Below are 21,503 nucleotides of genomic sequence, written 5' to 3'. Positions count from 1 at the left end.
GGTGTAATTGTCAATAATGCTCGGTGACTCATTCATCAGAGCTACCTGTCATAGCGCATGCCTGTGTTTAATAAATGTGTTGTCATCGACCGTAATCGTGCAAGTGCAAGCGTGGTGGATACGTACACACATCACATCAGTGACGTCAAGCAGTAAGGTATGTTCTGTAATTCTACATACGTCTCATCTGAAATCAGCAAGTGAAAATCCATGGGGTCCGAATTATATTGTTTCTTTCTAGTGTGTGTTTCTGTCGTTTTTTATGAAACCAATATTAGAAAGTTTAAAGGCATTAGACATTTACCTAATATGTTACATAATCGTTCATTAACTCCATTCTAGAACTATATTTCGATAAACGAGGATTTATTTAGCTGAATGTTGAGAATTGTATCAAACTATTGCTCTATATACATAAGTGTATATGAATTGAAAGTGCCGTTTTGATGGGAGCGTCAACCACCTGGCGGGAGCCTACTGTGATACGGTATTATAATCAGCACTAATTGGGGAAACAGCTGCTTGACGGTTGACTAGTTTAAAGCGACGGGACTTGAAATACTAAATTAAAATAAAATGGCCTGCAACGTATTACAATCGTTTATAGATCCGACAATATATCTAAATTTAGTTTTAATATTGATTGCCATGCGAGATTACACATGTGTAAAAAGCGTCTCATGATTAACTCATGCGTTACACCTTTCCATAATAAACAATGATTATTCAATGTCATATATTATGACAAATACTTTATATACATCATGTATTACGCAATTCAATCCGTGTGGATGACTATTCGTGCCAAACACAGTGGCTCAATGCATTTACGCGTAAACAGGAGGATAATCATGTTATTCTCCTGGACAACCAGCTGAAAATAAAATGATAATATAACGTGAGAAATAATGGTATTTTTAGTTTAATCCCACTGCATTTCATGCTTGGTCGTACTCACTGTTTATAGTTACCAAACATGTAAATACTCATTCCACATGTACAACTGTCATGATATACTGCCATATGTGTGAAAATGACGTAAAAGAATGACAAATGGACAACAAACATCTTTAAATCAATTGATAATATTTAAATTGTCAATTTCAAAAACAAACTGACCACTCGTCGTGAAACGCTTTTTGCTGTCGTTGTCGTAAAACTGTCATTTTTACAACATGTCTTTAAAATTTTGATTTTCGTGTGATATTTTCGTCTTTGCATGCCTTATACGTTGTAGTTTTGTGAGACACTGTCCAAATTGTTCATTTCGTTAAATATCTCGCGGATGGTTATTGTACCAACAGAGAATGGTTGTAACGATAGAATTACGAAGATTGTGTCACTCTCATATTGACATATCGTTCTGGCAGACTTTTTTCTGTAACTTTACACTACAGTTTTGTATTACCAAAACACTGCTCTGTCCATATGCAAATGATGATAACACCCGCAGTTTTCATGTGTATATTATGAACAACCTTGGCACTAGTTCAAGCATGTATAGACAGCAAACCTCTATTCATATTGTATTCAGATTGTAATACATTTTTGTAGTCATCGTTGCTCTTCGATTTTTTGGGACCAGGTATAGTAAAAAAATACCTAACCGAGGCTACATAGTACATTAGTTGAACATACCCTCGATTATACACTGTAAATCTAAGTGTTTTAATATATGACACATTTTAAGTATTTTATAATAAAATACATTAAGTGATTTTCTTAAAATCGCAAATGGGTTATACTCTAACACTACTGTTAAAATAAAACATTTTTTACTGATTAGGGGTAAAAAATTTAAGCTTGTTCCCACTTTAAAAATACTTAAAACGTTTATAATCTGCATAATTATGAAAAGTGTTTATGATGAAAGCATTTGTATGTCAGTGTTTTTGATTGCAACATTTCGGAGATGTTTTTGTATATTATACAGTGTATATAGTGTTTCCAGATGCAACACGTATTGTAAAGCATTCATTATCACAACACTTTTAAAAGCAATTTTACTGAACACACATTTTGAAAAGTTTTTGCCACCAGAAACACGTATTGAAAAAGTTTCCCATCGCAACGTTTTAAAAAATGCTTCCATGCACAACACAATCTAAATATTGAAATGTGCTTGTATTAGCAATACATTTTAAAATGCGTTTGGTGACGAAAATGATCGTCAATACACATTTTCTGAACCTGAAATATATATTTGGGAAGTGTTGATGTCAAAATATGTCAAATGATGCGTTTTGTGATCAAGTACTTTGCACGATTGCACAATAATCATAACATACAAATATCAAATCACATAATCAAGTAAGTATTCATTGCTAAATATAAGCATTGATCAGACAGTTTGTGTATAACGTGGACATTTCAAAACAGATCGATGTGCAATAAACTAAAACAAACGATAACATCTTTAAACTTGTTCTTTGCTATAAATTAACGTGCCCAGTTTCTTGCCCTGTGGTATTGTTGCCACGAACGCAGTTTCCCCGGGCACATCAAATTCCTGGAAAGAAAGAAAACTAGCCATAAATTTACTTTATTCCAATCCTATTCTCACCAAATCCACACTACATCAATTCCATCTTATTCATTTTTCACTTTCCTATCCGTCCAATAGTTCGATTGTTTTTTTTCCCCACTTTTAAAATAACCCATTAAACGGAGACGTGTGGTGTTTTAAAACGTCCGCTCCTAACCAAACCTTTATATTTTTTATCAAAATCCAGTAGGTAATGTTAAATTAATTATCATTATTGTTTCGAGGAATGCGATATTTGAATCAGAAATATTACTGTTATAAAGTATGTCGAAACGAAAATATGACTACACACCAGTAACACAAATAGAACTGCATTTGCCTGTTAAATTCTGTTCTAGAATTTTATTTAGTAACTTAGATCATGACTTCGAGAGATGTCGGCCTGGAATTTATGATCCTGGAAGTGCATGGACTTGAGTTAAATCAAGTAACGTACCAACCCGCACATAATTAAATGATTGAAGGCCGCTGCAAATGACTATGCAGAACACAGCTGCCGATGTTGTCTCTATCAATTACATTTTTTAAATAAGCGTGCACACCACACAGGCTACCAGTTACTCGAACACGCAAATATTGATCATTTTAAACACCCAGTATACGAAAGTGTATCACAAAAAGTAGCAACCTAAATTATTGTTTAATGTTAGTTTTCATATTGTATTTAATTTATGAAATTTCTAAATAATATTTATGTTTATATTATTAATTAGAGACTTGGGGATGCTCATTTAGATCAGGCGCAAATTCGCACACGTGTGTAGTAATCGCCATTAGATAGCATTCAACATGGAGGCTCCCCAATAGAAAATAAACTATTAAATCACATGGAATTAACACCTGTCCTGCGCTAAGTCATTCAGTTACAAACTTGGGCTTTGATAACAGCTCCGTATATGTTCAATCTGTTACTGAACTTATGGCACATGCATGGTGGACATACAGGCGATTTACATGAATATATAGAGCTGTTTATTTTTTGAAAATACTAAAATCAATAAATCTATCGCATGTCTACAGCATGTCTGCTGACAATGGCGTGTTGTCCTTTTTTCTGATAACTATGTTGTATACAGTCAATAGACTGCATATTAAAATAAGTGTATTGTACATACAGTCTTTAGGAATAGCTTTAGGAAGCGCCTCAAAATAAAGCAGTTTTGAAGAAAGGTGTTTTTCTCTCTCATTAACACAAATGTGTCTTATACATTAGCACTTTCTGAAACATTTATAGTCTTGTATTTTGAGTTTAAATATCGTTGGCGATTGTTCTTTCAGAAGTGCTTTCGAATTGAATAGATTTCGAGAAAAATCTTTAAATTACATGTGTGAATTTTCTGATGTGATTCGAACCACCGCCACCGTTCACCGCATGCGGAATATCAAACTTCATAAGGCAATAATGAAATTTACAGTTGAAGTATTTGAATTTAATAAAATCTTGACATCATAACACGTAAAACTATCCTCTGGATAATGTAATGTCATAGCCGTCTCATCTCAATAAATACCTCAATGACACTTTTTGTGTGTGGTTACAATGTGTTTAATGTTCACCAAAAACTGTTTTAATTACTCCAACAAATACTTTTTCAAAAATACGAAAAGACTAATATTTTGATAGAAAATACAGATGTTTTATAATACAATACGCATGTTTTCAGTTTAAACAGTGTGCTTTTAATTAAAATAGTGTGTTTTCATGAAAAACACAAAAGTGCTCCGACGATTTACAGCGCAGTGTAGGCTTATGTCAACATCATTCTGTTTCAAACACATACACCATAGTATAGTCGTAGAACACAAATGCGGAGCAAACTCAGCAGTACGCTGACGTACAGCAGCAATATTCACTGTTCACCGACTCATTAGTGAGAAGACAAATTACGCAAGCGCATGTGACTATCGGAATTGTTGTGTTATATTGGCACTGTTACCTACCACACTATGCGCTTTTGATTGACTTGTATACACGTGATGACATTTTATTGCAATACATATTTATTTTGTTAATAATGTGTATGTATTTCAAATTTATAATTAGTTATATTTTATTAGGATGTTTATCAATCTGATTGAAAATCCTATGAAGGTAAAGAGAGAGTTTCAATTGCTTTGAGTCAGATGTAGTCATGGCTACCGACATACGATATATACATACTTAATAACGGCAAGTAAAACCAAAATAAATTCATAAATAAACAAAAATAACTATAAAAATAATATAGACATTAAAAAAGATTTTTTATTCAGTTTGGATGTTTATAAGATTTGTTTAGATTATTGAACGCTTGAAGATTTTCGTAGTTGGACGATTATGACGCAGATAACTAGAAAAGCGCGTTGTATATTGAAAGAAATACGTTCGATTTGAATCACGAAGATATAACGTTGTCATGTGGTTAATGTAATTTCAGCGACGAATTTACGGTGAAGTGATTCGCAGACTTTAGTTTGTTATCTTTCAATCATCTGTTTGAAACGTATGACCGTCTGTTCCGAGTTCCGGGAAAAATTACAAGAATAACTCAAATCCTATTTCATATACGCATCACTTTAAGACATATGTCAGCCGATAGTCAGCAGATGCACCTCTTGTAATAGAAAATTGATTGCATCCTATTTGATCGTATTAAAGGGCGATAGTCGTCGTGCCACGCATGCGCGAGATGTGGGTTTCATATGAACAAAGATGGCGACATTGACCGTTGTGTAGACAAACGAGTATAAACTGAAACGTTACTAAGCTTTAATTAGGTAACTTCTTTAGCGATTATAAAGTATCGAAGGAGTTACTGGTGGTAATTAGTACACGTCGCGCCCAAGTCAAAATTCTATCTGTCAAACAATGTTGTACAATTAAATGGAAACATGAAAATATTATTGAGTTAGATGTTTCAAAATGTGAGTGACAGGTAAACTGGACCAATCAGATTTGTTTTACGTGTAACATGTGTGAATGCCAGTATAACTGAAGTGAATTTGGAAATTAATAACACATTAATCTAACTGCTATAGCAACATTACGCTTGAAGGGCTATGTAAATCACTCATTTGATGATGAACACCCATACCACTAAAACATTTTTATATTTACTAACTCAGTGTCTATTAAAATTGTTCACTACATATCCGTTCACCTTGGATTCTGCCATAATACCACAGTGCCCGAGTATTGGTCATTATCTCTTGACACATGCATCTGAATGGGGAAAGACTGACGCTCAACGATATACCTTTCGGTACCAGTGCACTTCCCATACGACTTGTGATCACATGCACTGGTATTTCACTATCAGCATTTTTTTATCAGAAAAACCTATCCTCGGGTCGGAGCTACGTATACGTCACAGAACGTTCTATGTTGCTAATGCGCGCACCACTGTACCATGTTTTTCTATGGGCTTTGTGCGAGCTGCTGAACGCCGGTCGACGAGCCGGTGAAAATAGCTAAATTCGAGAAAATAACACAAACTCAACCTTGAAGTAATCCTGAAAAACCACTATCGCAATATACAGTTTTCTGGGAGTTTTCGGCCTTTGTTTTCAACGTGATGGTTGCCAGGCGGCGAAAACGCCCGGATGCCCGCCCGAGGATAAGAATCTTATATGCACTTATATACTACCACGTTGTAACACAGCAACAGATAAAATATCTACAAGTTGTACTCTATTACGGTGACTATGGATTCTCAGATGTTATAATACATTTCGTCTTGGTAAATATCGTTCATACGGTTTATTAATTATGTATAGATTTTTTGTGAACTGTATACATCCTAATTATTCACTGGGTTTTATTTTCGCTTAAAACCCAGTGAACATTCAAATTCAACAATATAGTTTATTGTTCCTTGTTCTACAAACAATTGAATGTTAAACATCAAATCCGCTCAATAAAGTAAATCCAGTAAATATGTTTCTCTTCTCAGTATATAAGTTATGAATAACCTTAACACACTGTAAGCCGGCGTTCAATGTGATTCACATTTTACTCATAATTCATCAGTTATATACTTAATTAATGGCATATGTATTTTGAAGGTTTCCATAGTAACGATTCTTCTTTTCTCAACAGAAAGAGTGTTAACAGCAATTCACGTGGAACCGACACAATACCTTCTTCTGTTTCGTTCTTTAAGCCACGATGTGTGATATCGGTTCATCAATGAAAAGCTTCCGTGCTTGTAGGATATAATATTTTTACTAGATGAATTAAATTTCACAAAAAGTGTAATTAACTTTATTAAGGCATTATGTATCAATATTAGGATGACAGATGTCAGCACACGTTTCTATGGCGATAGATAATTGATGTTTATGGCAACCCAGTGCAAAGTAAATATCGCCTACTGTTCTTTTTCCAGCAATGGACTTGATCACAATCGAGATGGGAGTTCCAACAAAAGTTGTATTTCGTCTCCCAGCAACGCAATGCATCTAATCGAACATACCTAGATATCTACACATGCACGGGGTGGTCACTATAGTAACGTGACTTGTATAAATCCGTTATCCAATATGCCGCAGGTATATATTTTTTATATTCAATTAAATTGTCGAAAACAACTAGTCACTGATCATTAATGCGTCAACAGTTGGCAATGAAAGTCAGCCAAATAATTGTTTTGATGTTTTTTTTATGGGGACACGCTGATTTAATACACGGTGAATAACCCCGCGGAAAATTTTAATTTCCCCACCAATGTAACTAAGGTCGTAATTTATGGTGTGTACTATAAGTACTTGGCTATATAAACTGTGACAAGTTGCTGGTTGTACAATACTACCAATTGTTGGCTATTGGAAGGGACATTCTAGTCGCTGTCAAATCAACGTCATTTCACAGTTATATCCCGAGGTACGTCTAAACCAAATCAACAGTCTGAAAATATTTTTTTTTTTGTGGGATGTATGCAAGATGTGTGATTGTTGTGTATACGCTGAGTAATATCCAAAAACAGGTTGGTCAATTTTGAATACCTTCCTTAATATGTTTGACAGCGTTACTCATCAAGTTTTGACAGAAAACAAATAACCCATATTAACATTCATATATTATACCTATGCATATATCACTAAGGGCCGTTGTCCGGAACGCCAGGTAATATTGAACTAATAATACGAACTACGATTACAAAATATCATTTTCTATATATTATATTCGTCCGCCCTGGCAGCTGTTATCTATTTATTTTTGCTGATAAAATATTGACGCAAGTGTGCCATACATACCATTTTGAAAGGATGTCGTGAAACATATTGCGCAAACAAATTACATTGAATATTCATAATGTTGACATGTTTCATGGGATTGAACTATTTGCTGGGCAAATAAGGTTATGTACAACATTGTTTCTCACAATAACGATTTTCGTGTTGCTACAGAGGAAATGGCAGAGGTAAATTTAAAAAAATAATGTTAAAATATCGAGTGCTATATTACATAATATTAAGCGTCGATAGAATACGACACACACACGTGAATTCTACTCTTTACCAATATTTCTAAATAGCATGGCTTCCAGATATGTTCTGCACGGTTTATCTTATAATATAAGTTCTGATTAGAACATAATACAATCAATAAAACATTAACAGTGAACACACAATTTCACATTTCAATTTCCTAACTCACCACACATTGGTATCGTATTATCTGCCACGTCACTTTCAAGAAAGTGTTTGTTCTTAAGTATATTTGTAAACTTGATAATAAACGTATATATATATTATATATATATGAGATATTTATTTTCTGTTAGTCATAATAGTTGCAAAGGTTTAGTTATTTATCAATTCTAATACATATTTGTACGTATAACAACTTGACTAAAACGAGATCTTACATAATTTGTTCATTACTTCCGCCGGTGGTTCGTAATTGATTTTTAATTATTTGGTATAATATATTGTTTCCAGTCACAGTGTTTAATTAAAATGATGTTTTCATTGAGCATTTTAGTAATTCTTATGGCTATTGAAAACGTCCGATACTCTGCGTGCTTGGAATATTTAAAAACACCTGAGTTCTACGGGTTCCTTATTGATATTGGTTTTCATTGAATAAAAAAACCACTGTTGGATATATTCTCCAACATCGCTGAAGGCTTACTAGGTGATATCTTGATAATGTTGTTCTTTTGCGAACACAATTGATCAGATTGTATATACAATATCCAATATCTCATCCGGTTCTATGAATGTCGCATTTTTTCGTGAAACCGTGTATATCTCAAGGTCGCTAATATTAATGTCTGGACGCGAGATGGTTGATTGTTAGAAAGATAATTATCATCTGAATCATTACACAGCACGTCGGGGAAATCATATGCATTCCATTAATATTCCATTGAATTGTTAAGCAATTGAGTTACATGTCATACATTTTAAAGGTTTTGATATTTCAGAATATGCATCTTATTGTAGTTGTAGTTTCTGATTTTGTGTCAATAAAAGTTTCACCAAAAAATATGGTCATTTTGATTCGGCCATTTGGTAATATTTGTGTTTAGGTGAGATTGGTTACGGGACAGTGGTACGAATAAGTGTTACAAAAATAATGGATACAAATCGTATTAATTTTACTGGGGATTGAGTGAGGTCAATGTGCAATTGGTATTAATGAAATATATATTCCTGGTCCATTTAGTGAAAGATAAGTGGGTATTTCCCTATTCCAATTCAATATTACCAGGGTCATATTGCATACTTAGGAACCAAAGATATAAATAACTCTTTAATACTGTTTACTACCAAGAAACCCACAGTGTTTTTTAACAGATTGACTGAAGGAAATGGGTACATACATTTTACATACGCTTGCATGTTTCTCTATATCTATATTTTGCATTGTGTTCAGTATCAAATAAAAACTAAATATCGTTATTTGAGTATACTGGTTGCTGAGAATATAATTGCTTTTGGTGTCGGTTTCTATGGATCTCCGCACACCTATATATTGTCAATATTACAATAATCAAAGTACAGTCAACCATGTATGGCGCTTGCTATTCGCTAAGCATTTATGTATTATTGGTGATTTAAACTAATGCTTTGTTCATTTAATATTTGTACCACATGGGGATATAGATTGTAGAATCTGCTTAAGTGTTCAAGTTAAGTGTTCCGTTAGCGAAACGAAAAGAATTATACACGTCTTATGATTGGCCGGGCGATGTATTTTTCTTTCATTTCGACCCCCTTTTGTTCACATTCTTTGTCTTGATTGGCTGAACGAAAGCGACGAAAAAGTTGCATATTCATTCAACCAATCAGGACAAAAAATGTGAACGAAAGGGGTGGAAAGAAACGAAAAATACAGCATCTGGTCATAATCATAAGACGTGTATCTTTCCTTTTGTTTCGTTTCGTCCAAGACTAAACATACCGAATGAATGATTCGATCTTTAATTTATCAATCTTTGTATATTGTTTTACCTGTAAGTTAATATATTCATTAGAAAACTGGGATATAGGTGAAAAATGGATACATAATGTCACTTTATTTTCTCAATACCGTAATTCTGGTATATGGTAATTCTGGTATACGATGGTTAAACCCAGGTTACTTCAGTGTTGACATGACGTGAACTCACGTTGGACAGCTGCATTTTCACAGTTGTTTTACAGGGTAATAAACTAATGACCTGGCATCAGCGTAATAAGAAATTACATGTAACTGAAATATTCGACAACGAGCGACAGTAAAGCGTGTATGTTGATGTTACCTAGCAAATGGGAAATCACTCACTAAATAAAAGATACGGACAGCGTGATTGTGTATGTTCTAGTTAAATCTATTTCACGTGATGGTTACGGCATATCTCGCGTGTGTGCGTATTCAAATATCTGACCATGAATGTCATTCAACAGTCAATAGTTAGCAAACAAATCTATATTCTTTTCTAGGACTGACTTTAGGTATAAATCATTTTCTCATGCTATATTTTTAAAAAGAAAACTTTTCGACAAATACGACTTTCTAATGGAAATATCCAATCCCTCTCACGGGAGGCCCTAAAAAGATTTTTAACAAAAAAATATTTCTGTGCCTAAATATAATATACCTAAATAATGTAATTAATCCCAGAGAGCTGAACTTATCATATGTATCGTAAATTTAAGACTTTTTAAACTGTTCAATACAACAAAGAGCATTGTCACCACAGTAACACGGTGGCGATTCTGTACCTAGCGTACATCGTGTCGGTAATTTCCTCACTGAATAGCTCACATCAACGTTCACGGTTCAGTTGAGGATTACTGAGGAGTAATCGTATGATGTAGGCATATTAGACACACTAGGTTTGCGCGTGGCAATATTTAACTCATTCATGTGAACCAGTGAGTAATAATATAACCAGGCATTCCTATTACACTACTATACTGCACTATTATCACCTAGTAACATAATGTTCCTTCAGGAGCGAATCAAGGGTTGCACAGTGTGACCTTATTTGTTGTTGTTTTCTTGTTTACCATCTTTGCCTTTCGTTAATGATACAATTGCGTATGACATGCTGTTAGTCTATGGGTACACTACTGCATTTTGTTTTTCTACGTGTTTACGTATGATATGTATGTGTGAAGATTTGTTTTGAATCCAATAGATCATTTTCCGTTCCACTGTGAGATTTCGCGAAATGAGTCAAATCGAACGTAAACAGGACAAACAAAGGTCTTAGCGTTGTAATAGCGTCATAACATCGCGTGAGATTTGATAAACTCGAAACAATGTTATGGATATTTCCACGCTAAATGATGATTTTCAATTGTGATGAAGTATGTTCATAATAATGAAATATTCCTTTCTTAAAGATAAGTATTGCTACAATAAACAAAGAGAAATCAAGCTTAAAATTTAAACTATTCGATTTTTGAGACAGACGTTCGATCTGCGTCTTAGGCGCATTGCGGGTGATCACTGACGACAGAACCAGGCGACACACGTTGGTATTTACTGTTTTAGATTTGTCAAAGTGATTCATGTCGTAATACACGTGTTTTACCCGTAGGCATTTATTTATGAGCCATCAGCACGTTTAAAAATGTATTCATCACCTCCATAGCACGCTATAGTATAGATTGATTGCTTGCATTGCTGCTTTGAAAGCGCGCATATTCCGTTTAGCAATTGTGTGTAGCTAAAACACCTCACGGTGTGTGCCGCATATGGTCAATGAACCGGCTTGAGTTGATACAATCTAAATAATATCAATAATAGTAATAATTTTATTATCGAATATCAAATATAAACGTTTATGACAGAGTGATAGAAACAGTACATTTCATAGTTGTTGTTGTTTTACTCAACTGAGTCATAGCATTGGAGGAAGCAATGCAAAGTACGAGATGTGGAGTTGAAATTAGATTGCGCGATTTTGTTTGTTGAGTGGTTCTACCAGGAGAACGTAGTAAAATAGGTGACGTGCAAGAAGTGAATTGCCTAGCATTGTTCAGTTTGTATTGATATGGTTTGCTTCATACGGTGAGACTAATTAATTTTCTGATTGAACGTTTCCATGCTATACAATACCAGTTCTATAGGCTGTAATCTGATTACATCCTTGATTCCCGGTACTCGAGTGGGCGACACAGCTATTAGTGGCGTAGTTGTTGAGTAACGAACCTCGTAACATCTCTTCTGCCCGGATCTGTGACTTAAATCTACATTCGATTGATCATATTGAGGCTTCATTTATAAGTAAGCGTGCAGTCACATTTTAATACCCATTTCGGATTAAGACAGTCGTTTTTTTGCTGTTTTCAATGTTTCAATTCAATAACTAAAACGTCGGCGCAAAACATTTTGTTTGCACTCGTACTGTAATGTCCACATTATATAATTGATGCTCTTGTTGGTAAAGGCTGGTATCCAACTATGGCAAAACTTAATGACAAAGAAATGTGACAATTCTAACAAAACTATCGACAATTTGACATTTTACAAACACTATATAGACCATTTTCGATGACGAATGTGTGCATTACTATTATTTTTACAGGAAATTAAGACGAAATGACGGCAGTGTTCCTCGTCAACATTGTTGCCTGTCTCCTGTTCTTGTCCACGCAGGTAAGCCATATGTTTATCTGAGTATATGTTACGGGCTCATATATGACCATAATTACACGAAACAATGGATTATATTCTTATAACTCGCAACTACGACACATGCGCCCATACCAACCGACGCGCTTTCTTCCTTCTTAGACACGCACTAGTTGAAACAAGTGAAATACTCATGTTACATTAACTGTTTGTTTCAGATCACTGCTGAATGGCATGAAGGTAAGAAGGAAGTATTGATATGATAAAGTGCTTACATCGTAAGACATGATAAGTAGACGGTCGATTTTGTATTATAATCCGGTTTTACATTTCGGTAGAATAAGTAAGCTTCTATGTAATACTAGTTCTGACTGACCAGTAAATCTTATAGTTCGAATTACTTCCATCGTATTCGGTCATAAATCAACGATCATAACTTGCATGTTGCAGGTTGGCACATGATATCGCATACAATCATTCATTCACATATACATCCAATCGTGTCATTTAAAAATACTCGAAACGTTATTTATTATTTGCTGTATTGTAATATTTCGTTTGTGGTAGTACGTTGATACATGCCTGCCTAGTTAACCCCCCCCCCCAGGTCAAACAATTCAAGTGATTGTGTGTCCTGCAATGTCAATCAATATTTTTGTTATAAGTCACAACTATCTGAATTGAGTTGTTTATGACGCCATAGCTTTACATTCTTACACGACAATGAGAACCTCTATCCGACAAACAAAAAAATAATTTATGCAAGACTACGCCTTACACATTGTTTTACCATATTCATTATGTCGATATAGTCGGATGTTTGTTTATCTCATTTATGGGATGTATATTTTTGACGGGGATCACATAACCTTAACCACATAATTGGTCATTCATATGCAATAATCAGACCATATACTAGAGATTGTGTAGACGTTTACATATTAGGTTTGAAAGGACAGACGTGATCATAACTGTATTGTATACCCCTTCTCGCTATAGGCAGCTTGAGCTCTCCTTATCTGGAAAAAAATCCATGCCAATCGTCATATCTGCCTAAAGTTGACTACACGACGGGTGATATTGTGTACTGTTTGCCACCTAAGGACAACGATGCGTTCTCCGATGAAGTGAGGTCGTGTTCTGACGTAAGCCCAACTACCGATTTCTACAAATGTGTTGAAGGAGATACGGACGCTGAGCCGGGTGTATGTTGCAATGCTTGTCCGTATGGCACCTTCTGCCCCGCGGATCCCAGTGCCGAGTGTGTTGCAGAATACTGCTTCGGACCAGACAACTGCATCGGGTTTTATCAGTTTCAAGCTGATGAAATGGCTAACGTGTGTCCTATTAGTACAGGTATTTGTATTTTGCTTCTACATTATAAAGCAAATACGGCGTTAGCCGAACAAAACACCTTTCCTATAAATCGTGCCATCTAGTGACTTAGCGAGGTTGTCCAAAGCGTCGACGTCATTTTGATCTGTAGTCGACCACCAATGAAAAATGTGTTTGGGTGATTTTATCATATTATAGCAAAAAAACGATGACGCAACCAAACAAAGTGGTCGATTTAAAACGCATTGCGCTGGCCCGTTTACGTCATTTTGACGTCACATGAGAACACTGTCACTAGAGGGCGCAATTTTAAAAAGAGGGGAATTAGGGGTCCGGTATGTTATTGCCAAAGAAGAAGGTGATTTAAATCCATACATCAAACCGGGCGATTAATTATCAGGATTATTACCCACTATATGTTCTTGTTGATATTCTATCTTGATTCTAGAAGGAAAAACACGACGTGAGTGCGATTATTTGTGGACGAAGTGGTTCAGTGTGGATACGCCAGAAGGGGAAGGTGACCTGGAGACTATGAGCCAAATGAGAGACCTCTACTCCGATGAAATGTGTGGACATACGGATGAGTTCATGGAGATACGCAGTCGTAACAACCCGTCTGCCAGCTTCCCTGTATTCAATCGCTTCAAGACTTTCGGTTACAGCCAAGGTGTGCAGTGTCTGAACGCCGAACAAGACAATGGTCTCTGTCACGACTATGAAATTCGTTTCTGTTGTCAAGGTACGTTACTAAAATTATAAAAAAAATACTATGTAGACGAGTTTGTTGACAACAGTAATGTAGCGTATGACTGATGCAGGTTGGGTTGGTCATAATATATTGTCAGTAACACATTGTTATGTATTCTGGTGAATAATATAAGTCCTGTAGTCCTGTAGAACCACAATTTGAGACATATGCATGAACCGTATGTGCTATCTATCTCCTTCAAAACAAAATATTCATATATTTCATTTATGGCGTCATCTGGTTAGTCTTCGGTAACCACGACCAATACGGCCAAGTTTGTTTGAATTCGCTTGATTGACAGTTTGAATGCATGAAATAATGGCATGTTATATCAACAGCATTGCACAATGTGAAATATTACACACATGGTTTAATTTCAGGACAGTTATATTGTTATTATAATCTCGGATGACCATCAGTGTCAGAAATAAATTCAACACTGCGATAAAAACTTTCCGTTTTCGACATTGTGAAATTATTTCGTTTTTCGGGTGGACCTAATATAATTCCTAACGATATAATTACCGATTAAAAAAATATTACAGACAAAAATGTAATTCGCTATATTCTGTATATTTTTGCATTTTATCTGTCTTAAATTAGACAGAAAGAAGCTTAATAAAATGTCAAGCTCATGATCATGTATGAACAATAACTTGAATAAATATGATTTTACTTGAAAAAATACTGTATTTTTCTGCGTAAAAACGAAAGAATTTCACAAGGTCATCAAAGTCTTTATATCGTTGTAATATTCGAACAATTTGCGGAAAGTTATTACTTATTGCCTTTCCATTACGTCATAAAAGAAACTTTGTTGTAGCAGTTACCTAACTAACATTTCAGAAGAGTACACTCCAAATCTCCAGAACCCTCAATCGGCAACCCTGGATGTCGACGACTCTACAAGATACGAAATATTCTTTCAAAAGCGGAAATGGAAGACCGCCAGAAACGATTGCATCGCGAATGGTGGTCTACTCGCTACAATCCCAGACAAGGCCACTGAAGACCAGATAGTGTCGAAGTTGAACAGGTTCATCGGATCTGACAACATCTCCGTTGGAAATGTGTGGATTTCTATCAACGATAGGGACGTCGAGGGGACGTATAAAACTGCAGACCAGAAGGAAGTGACGTACACCAACTGGTTGTCAGGGGAACCTGCCGCGGCACCAGCCAGAAAAGACTGTGCTGAGTTGAGGTAATCTGCTTTCAATTAAAAGTGTATTTTTATTGGAATTCGCCTGAAAGAATCTACAATTTGCAACCAATAAATACGTTCGGGGGTATCAAATGTTGTATCCAAAATATGTATATCTCCCCCCCCCCCCCCCAGGATTATTATTTGTAGAGAAGTTCGCTCAGGGATTAAAATTTGAAAAGATGTTCCGGAAATGGATTAACGTAATTCGCCACAGAAGTCACACTGCTTACGATATCAGGTTCCATACACGTATCTAACGTCTGTAAGATACAATGTTTACACAATTCGAGCGATGGGTGGCGATCGATTGCAATGCTTTTTTTTAATTTACATTCGCCGGAACGTCATATAAATTTCATTTTGAAGGTTGAGTTTGTATTCACTCTGTCAGTTTCTAATTTTATATTCCAGAAGGAATTCCGGCTATGGTTGGGCAATGAACACATGTAGAGCATTGAATTATTACATATGTAGGTACGACTACCCCGTATAAAGGTGAGATGAAATGTCTCGTACACCAACATCGCCACATTGCCAGTTCAAAAGAGCGGTAGTCGTTGTGCCGCGTCCTGTTCGATATGGGACTCATAGCGACGTACACAACGAGTGTAAAATACATTGTTTATTTACATGAAATTCGAACACGCGCTGCGCGACGACCACCGCGCTTTAACTTGCTGACTTTTTGCTGCACGCGCCTGGAAATCGTTATTAGAAGAAGACACCGAATACAGCGAAAGGCAGAAAACTGTGCTTTAGTTTATAGACATATTAATAACAATTGGTAAATACATTCAAATTAAAATATTTAACTTGCCAAGATCTTCACATTGTCTATCCCTGTAATACGCGCGCTTCAATTGACAACACTAACTGCGACCACTAACTTATTCGAAAAAAATAGATTGCTGATTGGATAATGTCGAAGTAGTCATTAATATTACTGAGAATATGCGATAATGTCGCCATATCGTTTCTGGATAGATCAATTTGAATTCAACCAATGTTTTTGATTTATAAAAAATTATATTTATAACATGTGTTATAACATCTACAACTTTATGCCTTTCACTGTAGACATTTTAAAATAGATTTTATTACATTCCCAGTATTAAGTTTATTTTTCAGTGCTGTATCATTGCATTGACAAAGTTCTGTGATAATTGTGCTGCATTTATCTAATCGGAGTACCCTCGTCCGATTGGTTTAAAGCGGTGGAGTCGTCACCTGCGCATGCGTCAGATGGCCTCACTGTGTCATTGTTTACAAACAAGCGTCTACCCTTGAGCCTTTGCGTTTTTAGCGTGTGTTGTTATCGTCCAATCTCCCAGGCAGAGTTCTATTCCACGAATATATCTCTGCCACCACGCGATATTATGCTCGTCGTTGATTGATCGATGCGTCACAGTGGAACTACTTACAAAGACGCCTAACAAAACATTGCCAGGCAGGTGTTCGATTTTCGAACCTGACAAAAGTGTACGCGTCGTTTGTAGATTCTGGCTAATTTTAAATTGAGAAGCTAATGTTTTACTTTCTGTAACACAAACGGCGTGGCAGTAGCACGATTTGGTCGTCAATACTACGAAGTGCTTCCGTTTGTTTATATTTCTTCGCCTGGCAATCCACAGGACGGTCAGTTTGATGAACCGAGTAACACCTTAGTAACCGTTATTCCGCGATGAAATTATTTTCTTTTGTGAATTATAACTATTTCACCCTTAACAGCACATTTACCGAAAAATCGTTATCAGCTATAGATGAAATATTTTAAAACTTGTTTTCCGGTAGGAATAAATCAACACGAGAGCCCTCTTATAACAAAAAATACGCAAATGACATGCGTAGTAAAAGTCTTGTGGTGTTTCATCACAAAATGGCGGTGTGTGGTGGCTGAGATACTTTCGGTGATCTAACCGCAAGGAACTCTGGGAAGGAGAATGGTTATCGTCGCTTGAAACACCCGCGCGTGCGCAGGTGACGACCCTCCCGCTTTATTTCAACTATTCATTCAAATCAGACAACGGTCTCCGTGTGCGCAGAACAGTCGGTTAGCTGGCAATGTTGCTGTTTCGGTGAACGAACTTTAAACGATTATCGATATGGCATAGCATTGTATACATTTTCTGAAACCTTGCATTTTATACGCTAATTCGTGGTAATTGTTTTCAATTACCCATATTCCACCAAATATATTGACCAATTATGGTTCCTTTGCTCACGTTATTTTTTTTTAACCAGACGTAATAAAAATCACAAAGGCGATTTGTGGGGGGGGCAACAACAAATACGTGACACATAATTGGATTGTTGAACACGTTACAAAACTGAAAATAGTGTATAATACACGCGTTCCATATACAATTGTTGCATATAGTGAGACATTGTTTGTCCTGCTTGTAATTCAAAGCTGGTATAAATTTAATTCACCCATACTGTGTTATTTGTTTATTTACTTTATTGCAGGCGGACGTTTGAGAAAAATGAGTCTATGGTTATGTCTGCTTTGCTCATCTCGTGGTTATTAAATATTCTAACTCATTCTATCAAATATCCTTTATTATGTTAATTGACAAATGCAGTGTTTAAAAAAAATATAAATATCGGTCGATTTCGATTAAATATTATAATAATCCGGATTTTCATATTATTTTTGCTGAAGGTTTTTGGAGGAGTCACATTCTTTCAATTGTTCGCCGTTTAAAACAATTAATTGTACGATTATGTTTATATGACTAACTCGAATAAAATATTGGGTTTATTAACGGAAACTGTGTTTATACTATATTTCATAAAGCCGTTTTATATAACGGTTGAAAACAACTTGGCAAATCACAGTGCCTTGGGCGAATGAATACTGGTAGTTTAGATAACGGTCAGTGTGACCATGGAAAGTAGGAAGGAAGGCGGGAGTAGTACTACCTTCCATGGTGTGACCAACAACCCGTTACGACTATATCGATGTTACCTATGTGTAAACGTGCTTTTCAATCTGAAAGTTATATGCCAAATTGCAGTAACGATATCGCGCATTTTTTTCTTCTTCGTGGTTTCAAATAAAAAAAAAACTCTGAGCGCAGCTTTTAGTGGAACTCGACGCGCATGCCGACCAAAAACAGAACATATACAAAGTGTTTAACCAGCGAATTTTGACACAAGACTAATGTCACATGCAAATGCTCGCTGTTTTCCTTGAGATCGGTCACGTGATGGGAGGCGTAGAAATGTGTGACGCACGACGCACACTATAATAATTATTGGCACTTAAAACCACGAGTGAGAGACCAACAGAGAGAGAGACTAAGCTGGCGGCGTATTTGAAATTTCGCTTACGATCCTGGTAGATTGTTTTTAACTGGCTGTGGAGCACCTCCCCCAAAACTGAAAACTTGACAAAACTGAATTTTAATAGATGGCGCCCTCTGAAGACGTATTCGGGCTGCGCGACGACTGTAGTGTTTGAAAGCAATTCACTTTTTATTTTGCATGTTCCCTATATGACGTCACATCCGCATATCATTTCAATGAATTGTAGATCACTGTATAATTGCAATACCAAAGCATCTTCTGAAGAACATAACATACTGTACTAAGAATTTTAATTTAATATTCTCTGGGTTGTAGTTTTACTTATTTCGCTGACTGGAAAATGCGTTAAATTTATACCCAGTGAATATGTAAAATTTAAATCTAAATGACAAAACCGTGAATTTAAAGAACTCACTGAATATGCCTGAAATGATAAATCAGCGAAATTTAAACTCAGTGAAAATTTGTCATTTTACAGTAAGTTGGATCAATTGCCGCCGTTTTGGATATCCGTCAAAAATGTTTGGTATCATTTCTCATATTATTATATGAAATAATTCAGACTGGTCACCATCTCGAATTTCCTGCACAACGGACGCGAAGTTTTAGCATTTTATTTTTAAATTAGAGGTTTGGCCAATTGATCTGTAATATTGTATGTAGTACAGAGGAAGAGAGGAGACAAATAGTGATCCAGTCACGTTGTTTGGTCAATATACTTCTAGAGCTTCCAAGGTTGATAAAACACTTTTACAATTCACAATTACAAATCACTGCATTCAGATTATTTCAAACATGCATATAACAAAGTAGATATTAAAGGCAAATTCTACAGTTAATCTCCACACTCTAAAGATTAAGTAATTTATATTGAGTTTTTAGTATTGTTTTTTAGAATAACATAATACGCGTTCTAGCAGCAAACAATAAACACTAAATTCTTTGGGATTGCAATGTAAATTATACACAAAACAAAGTTATTGATGTCTAATCGTTTATTATTAAGTATAATCCATTGGTGTTAGATTGTGTTTGTAATACGAAGCCTCCTTGAGAATTCCGTGGAATGATGTTTAAGCTATACTACTTGGAGAGGAGCGTATGCCAGCATATCGTCATTTCTAACTGCAATAAATAATACAAACAGAAACTGTTACGGTGAAGTCAGTTTAAATCCAGGCTCCGCCCCCACAAATATAGATAAAGGTAGAATCAACAATCAATAGTTACCAAAGTGTGAGTTGTGGTCATATGCAGCGCGCAGCTCATGCAAAAATATGTCAGGTAAAACACAGTAAGCATAAATTGTAGTAGGAAGCATGCTACCTCCCATATTATCTGCCCCTGTGACTAAAAATAAAATAATATTAAGTAGAGAATGTGTTTGCATCGGCAACACCAAAAGAAATTATTGCTTACCAAGGTTCGCCAGCATCTAAATATTCAACGGATACGTCAGTTGGTTCAATGTCAAGGTGATAGACATCCCACGTGAATACATCGGGCATCAAACTGTCGTCTATAACACTACATGTGTCGTAAACATCAGCTATCTCAGCATCACTCAATCTTCTACTCCAGAGGTTGAAGCTCGTCAATTCACCTACCAGCGCTTCGTCGTTGTCAAATCCTCCGCCTAACGTGTCTTGTTCTTGTCCAAGATACATAACGCCACCACCGGTCACTGTCACGCCATCGCTCAAACCAGTACTGTCTTTAACTAGAACGCCGTTCAAGTAACCCTTCAAGACTCCCGAGTTATCCCACCCATAGCATAGATGCATCCATTCGTTGTCTTGCCAACCATCACTCTGGATGTTATCATACCTCCATTCACCACTGACGTACGTGTACACCCTGAGGGTAGCTGATATATAGAATTTCAATTCATTCGGCTGCCCGGCAACAGCATACGACATTATCGTTGTCTTCTCCCCCATCGCATTGGCCTTCAGCCAGGCACACGCAGTGAGGGCCGTCATCGATGGTATGGGGCTACAATCACTATTTACTTTCACACGTGATTCAGGACCAGTGTACACCAACTTTTTTGCATCAAATGCGGAACGACGTACCGCTTGAAATAAAAAATTAAGATATATTGGGAACCGGACACATATAATTGTTAAACACACATGTGAGTATTAAGAACGATTACAATAGTGTGCATTGGATGTAATTAATACAGATGTAAAGAGAAGTCCCTAAATAACAGTGTTATTTCATTGTGCTTTAAAACTACTTTATCATTCTTTTTTCTTATTTGCTTATTTTATTAGTCGTTTTATGTTTTTGTTTTTTT

At 35.9% G+C, this 21,503-nt stretch overlaps 2 protein-coding genes across 3 annotated transcripts; one reads left to right on the top strand and one right to left on the bottom strand.

Moving 5' to 3' along the window:
* The first annotated feature begins 105 nt into the window (after positions 1-105).
* On the top strand, positions 106-18,663 carry LOC100368491 (uncharacterized). Of its 2 annotated transcripts, none has more exons than XM_085502958.1 (8): positions 106-157; positions 12,553-12,623; positions 12,818-12,839; positions 13,599-13,955; positions 14,383-14,676; positions 15,532-15,889; positions 16,304-16,387; positions 18,359-18,663. In XM_085502958.1, the coding sequence occupies exons 2-7, from the start codon at positions 12,567-12,569 to the stop codon at positions 16,383-16,385; spliced, it is 1,170 nt and encodes a 389-aa protein (XP_085359084.1). In that variant the 5' UTR covers positions 106-157; positions 12,553-12,566; the 3' UTR covers positions 16,386-16,387; positions 18,359-18,663. The 2 variants fall into 2 exon arrangements, with proteins under 2 accessions (XP_085359084.1, XP_085359083.1); XM_085502957.1 differs by lacking the exon at positions 106-157 and adding an exon at positions 12,160-12,251.
* Positions 18,664-20,178: 1,515 nt separating this feature from the next.
* LOC100368645 (neuronal pentraxin-1-like) lies at positions 20,179-21,276 on the bottom strand. Its single transcript, XM_002738613.3, has 2 exons — positions 20,621-21,276; positions 20,179-20,326 (listed from the first exon to the last, which is right to left on the bottom strand). Exons 1-2 carry the CDS (start codon positions 21,181-21,183, stop codon positions 20,323-20,325), a joined length of 567 nt encoding a protein of 188 aa, XP_002738659.2. The 5' UTR covers positions 21,184-21,276; the 3' UTR covers positions 20,179-20,322.
* Between the last annotated feature and the right edge of the window lie 227 nt (positions 21,277-21,503).

This window comes from Saccoglossus kowalevskii, chromosome 8 (assembly GCF_978046115.1).
Source record: "Saccoglossus kowalevskii chromosome 8, keSacKowa6.1, whole genome shotgun sequence".
NCBI lineage: Eukaryota > Metazoa > Hemichordata > Enteropneusta > Harrimaniidae > Saccoglossus > Saccoglossus kowalevskii.
Note: the sequence above shows the minus strand (reverse complement) of the source record. Positions and strands in the feature narration are given on the sequence as shown.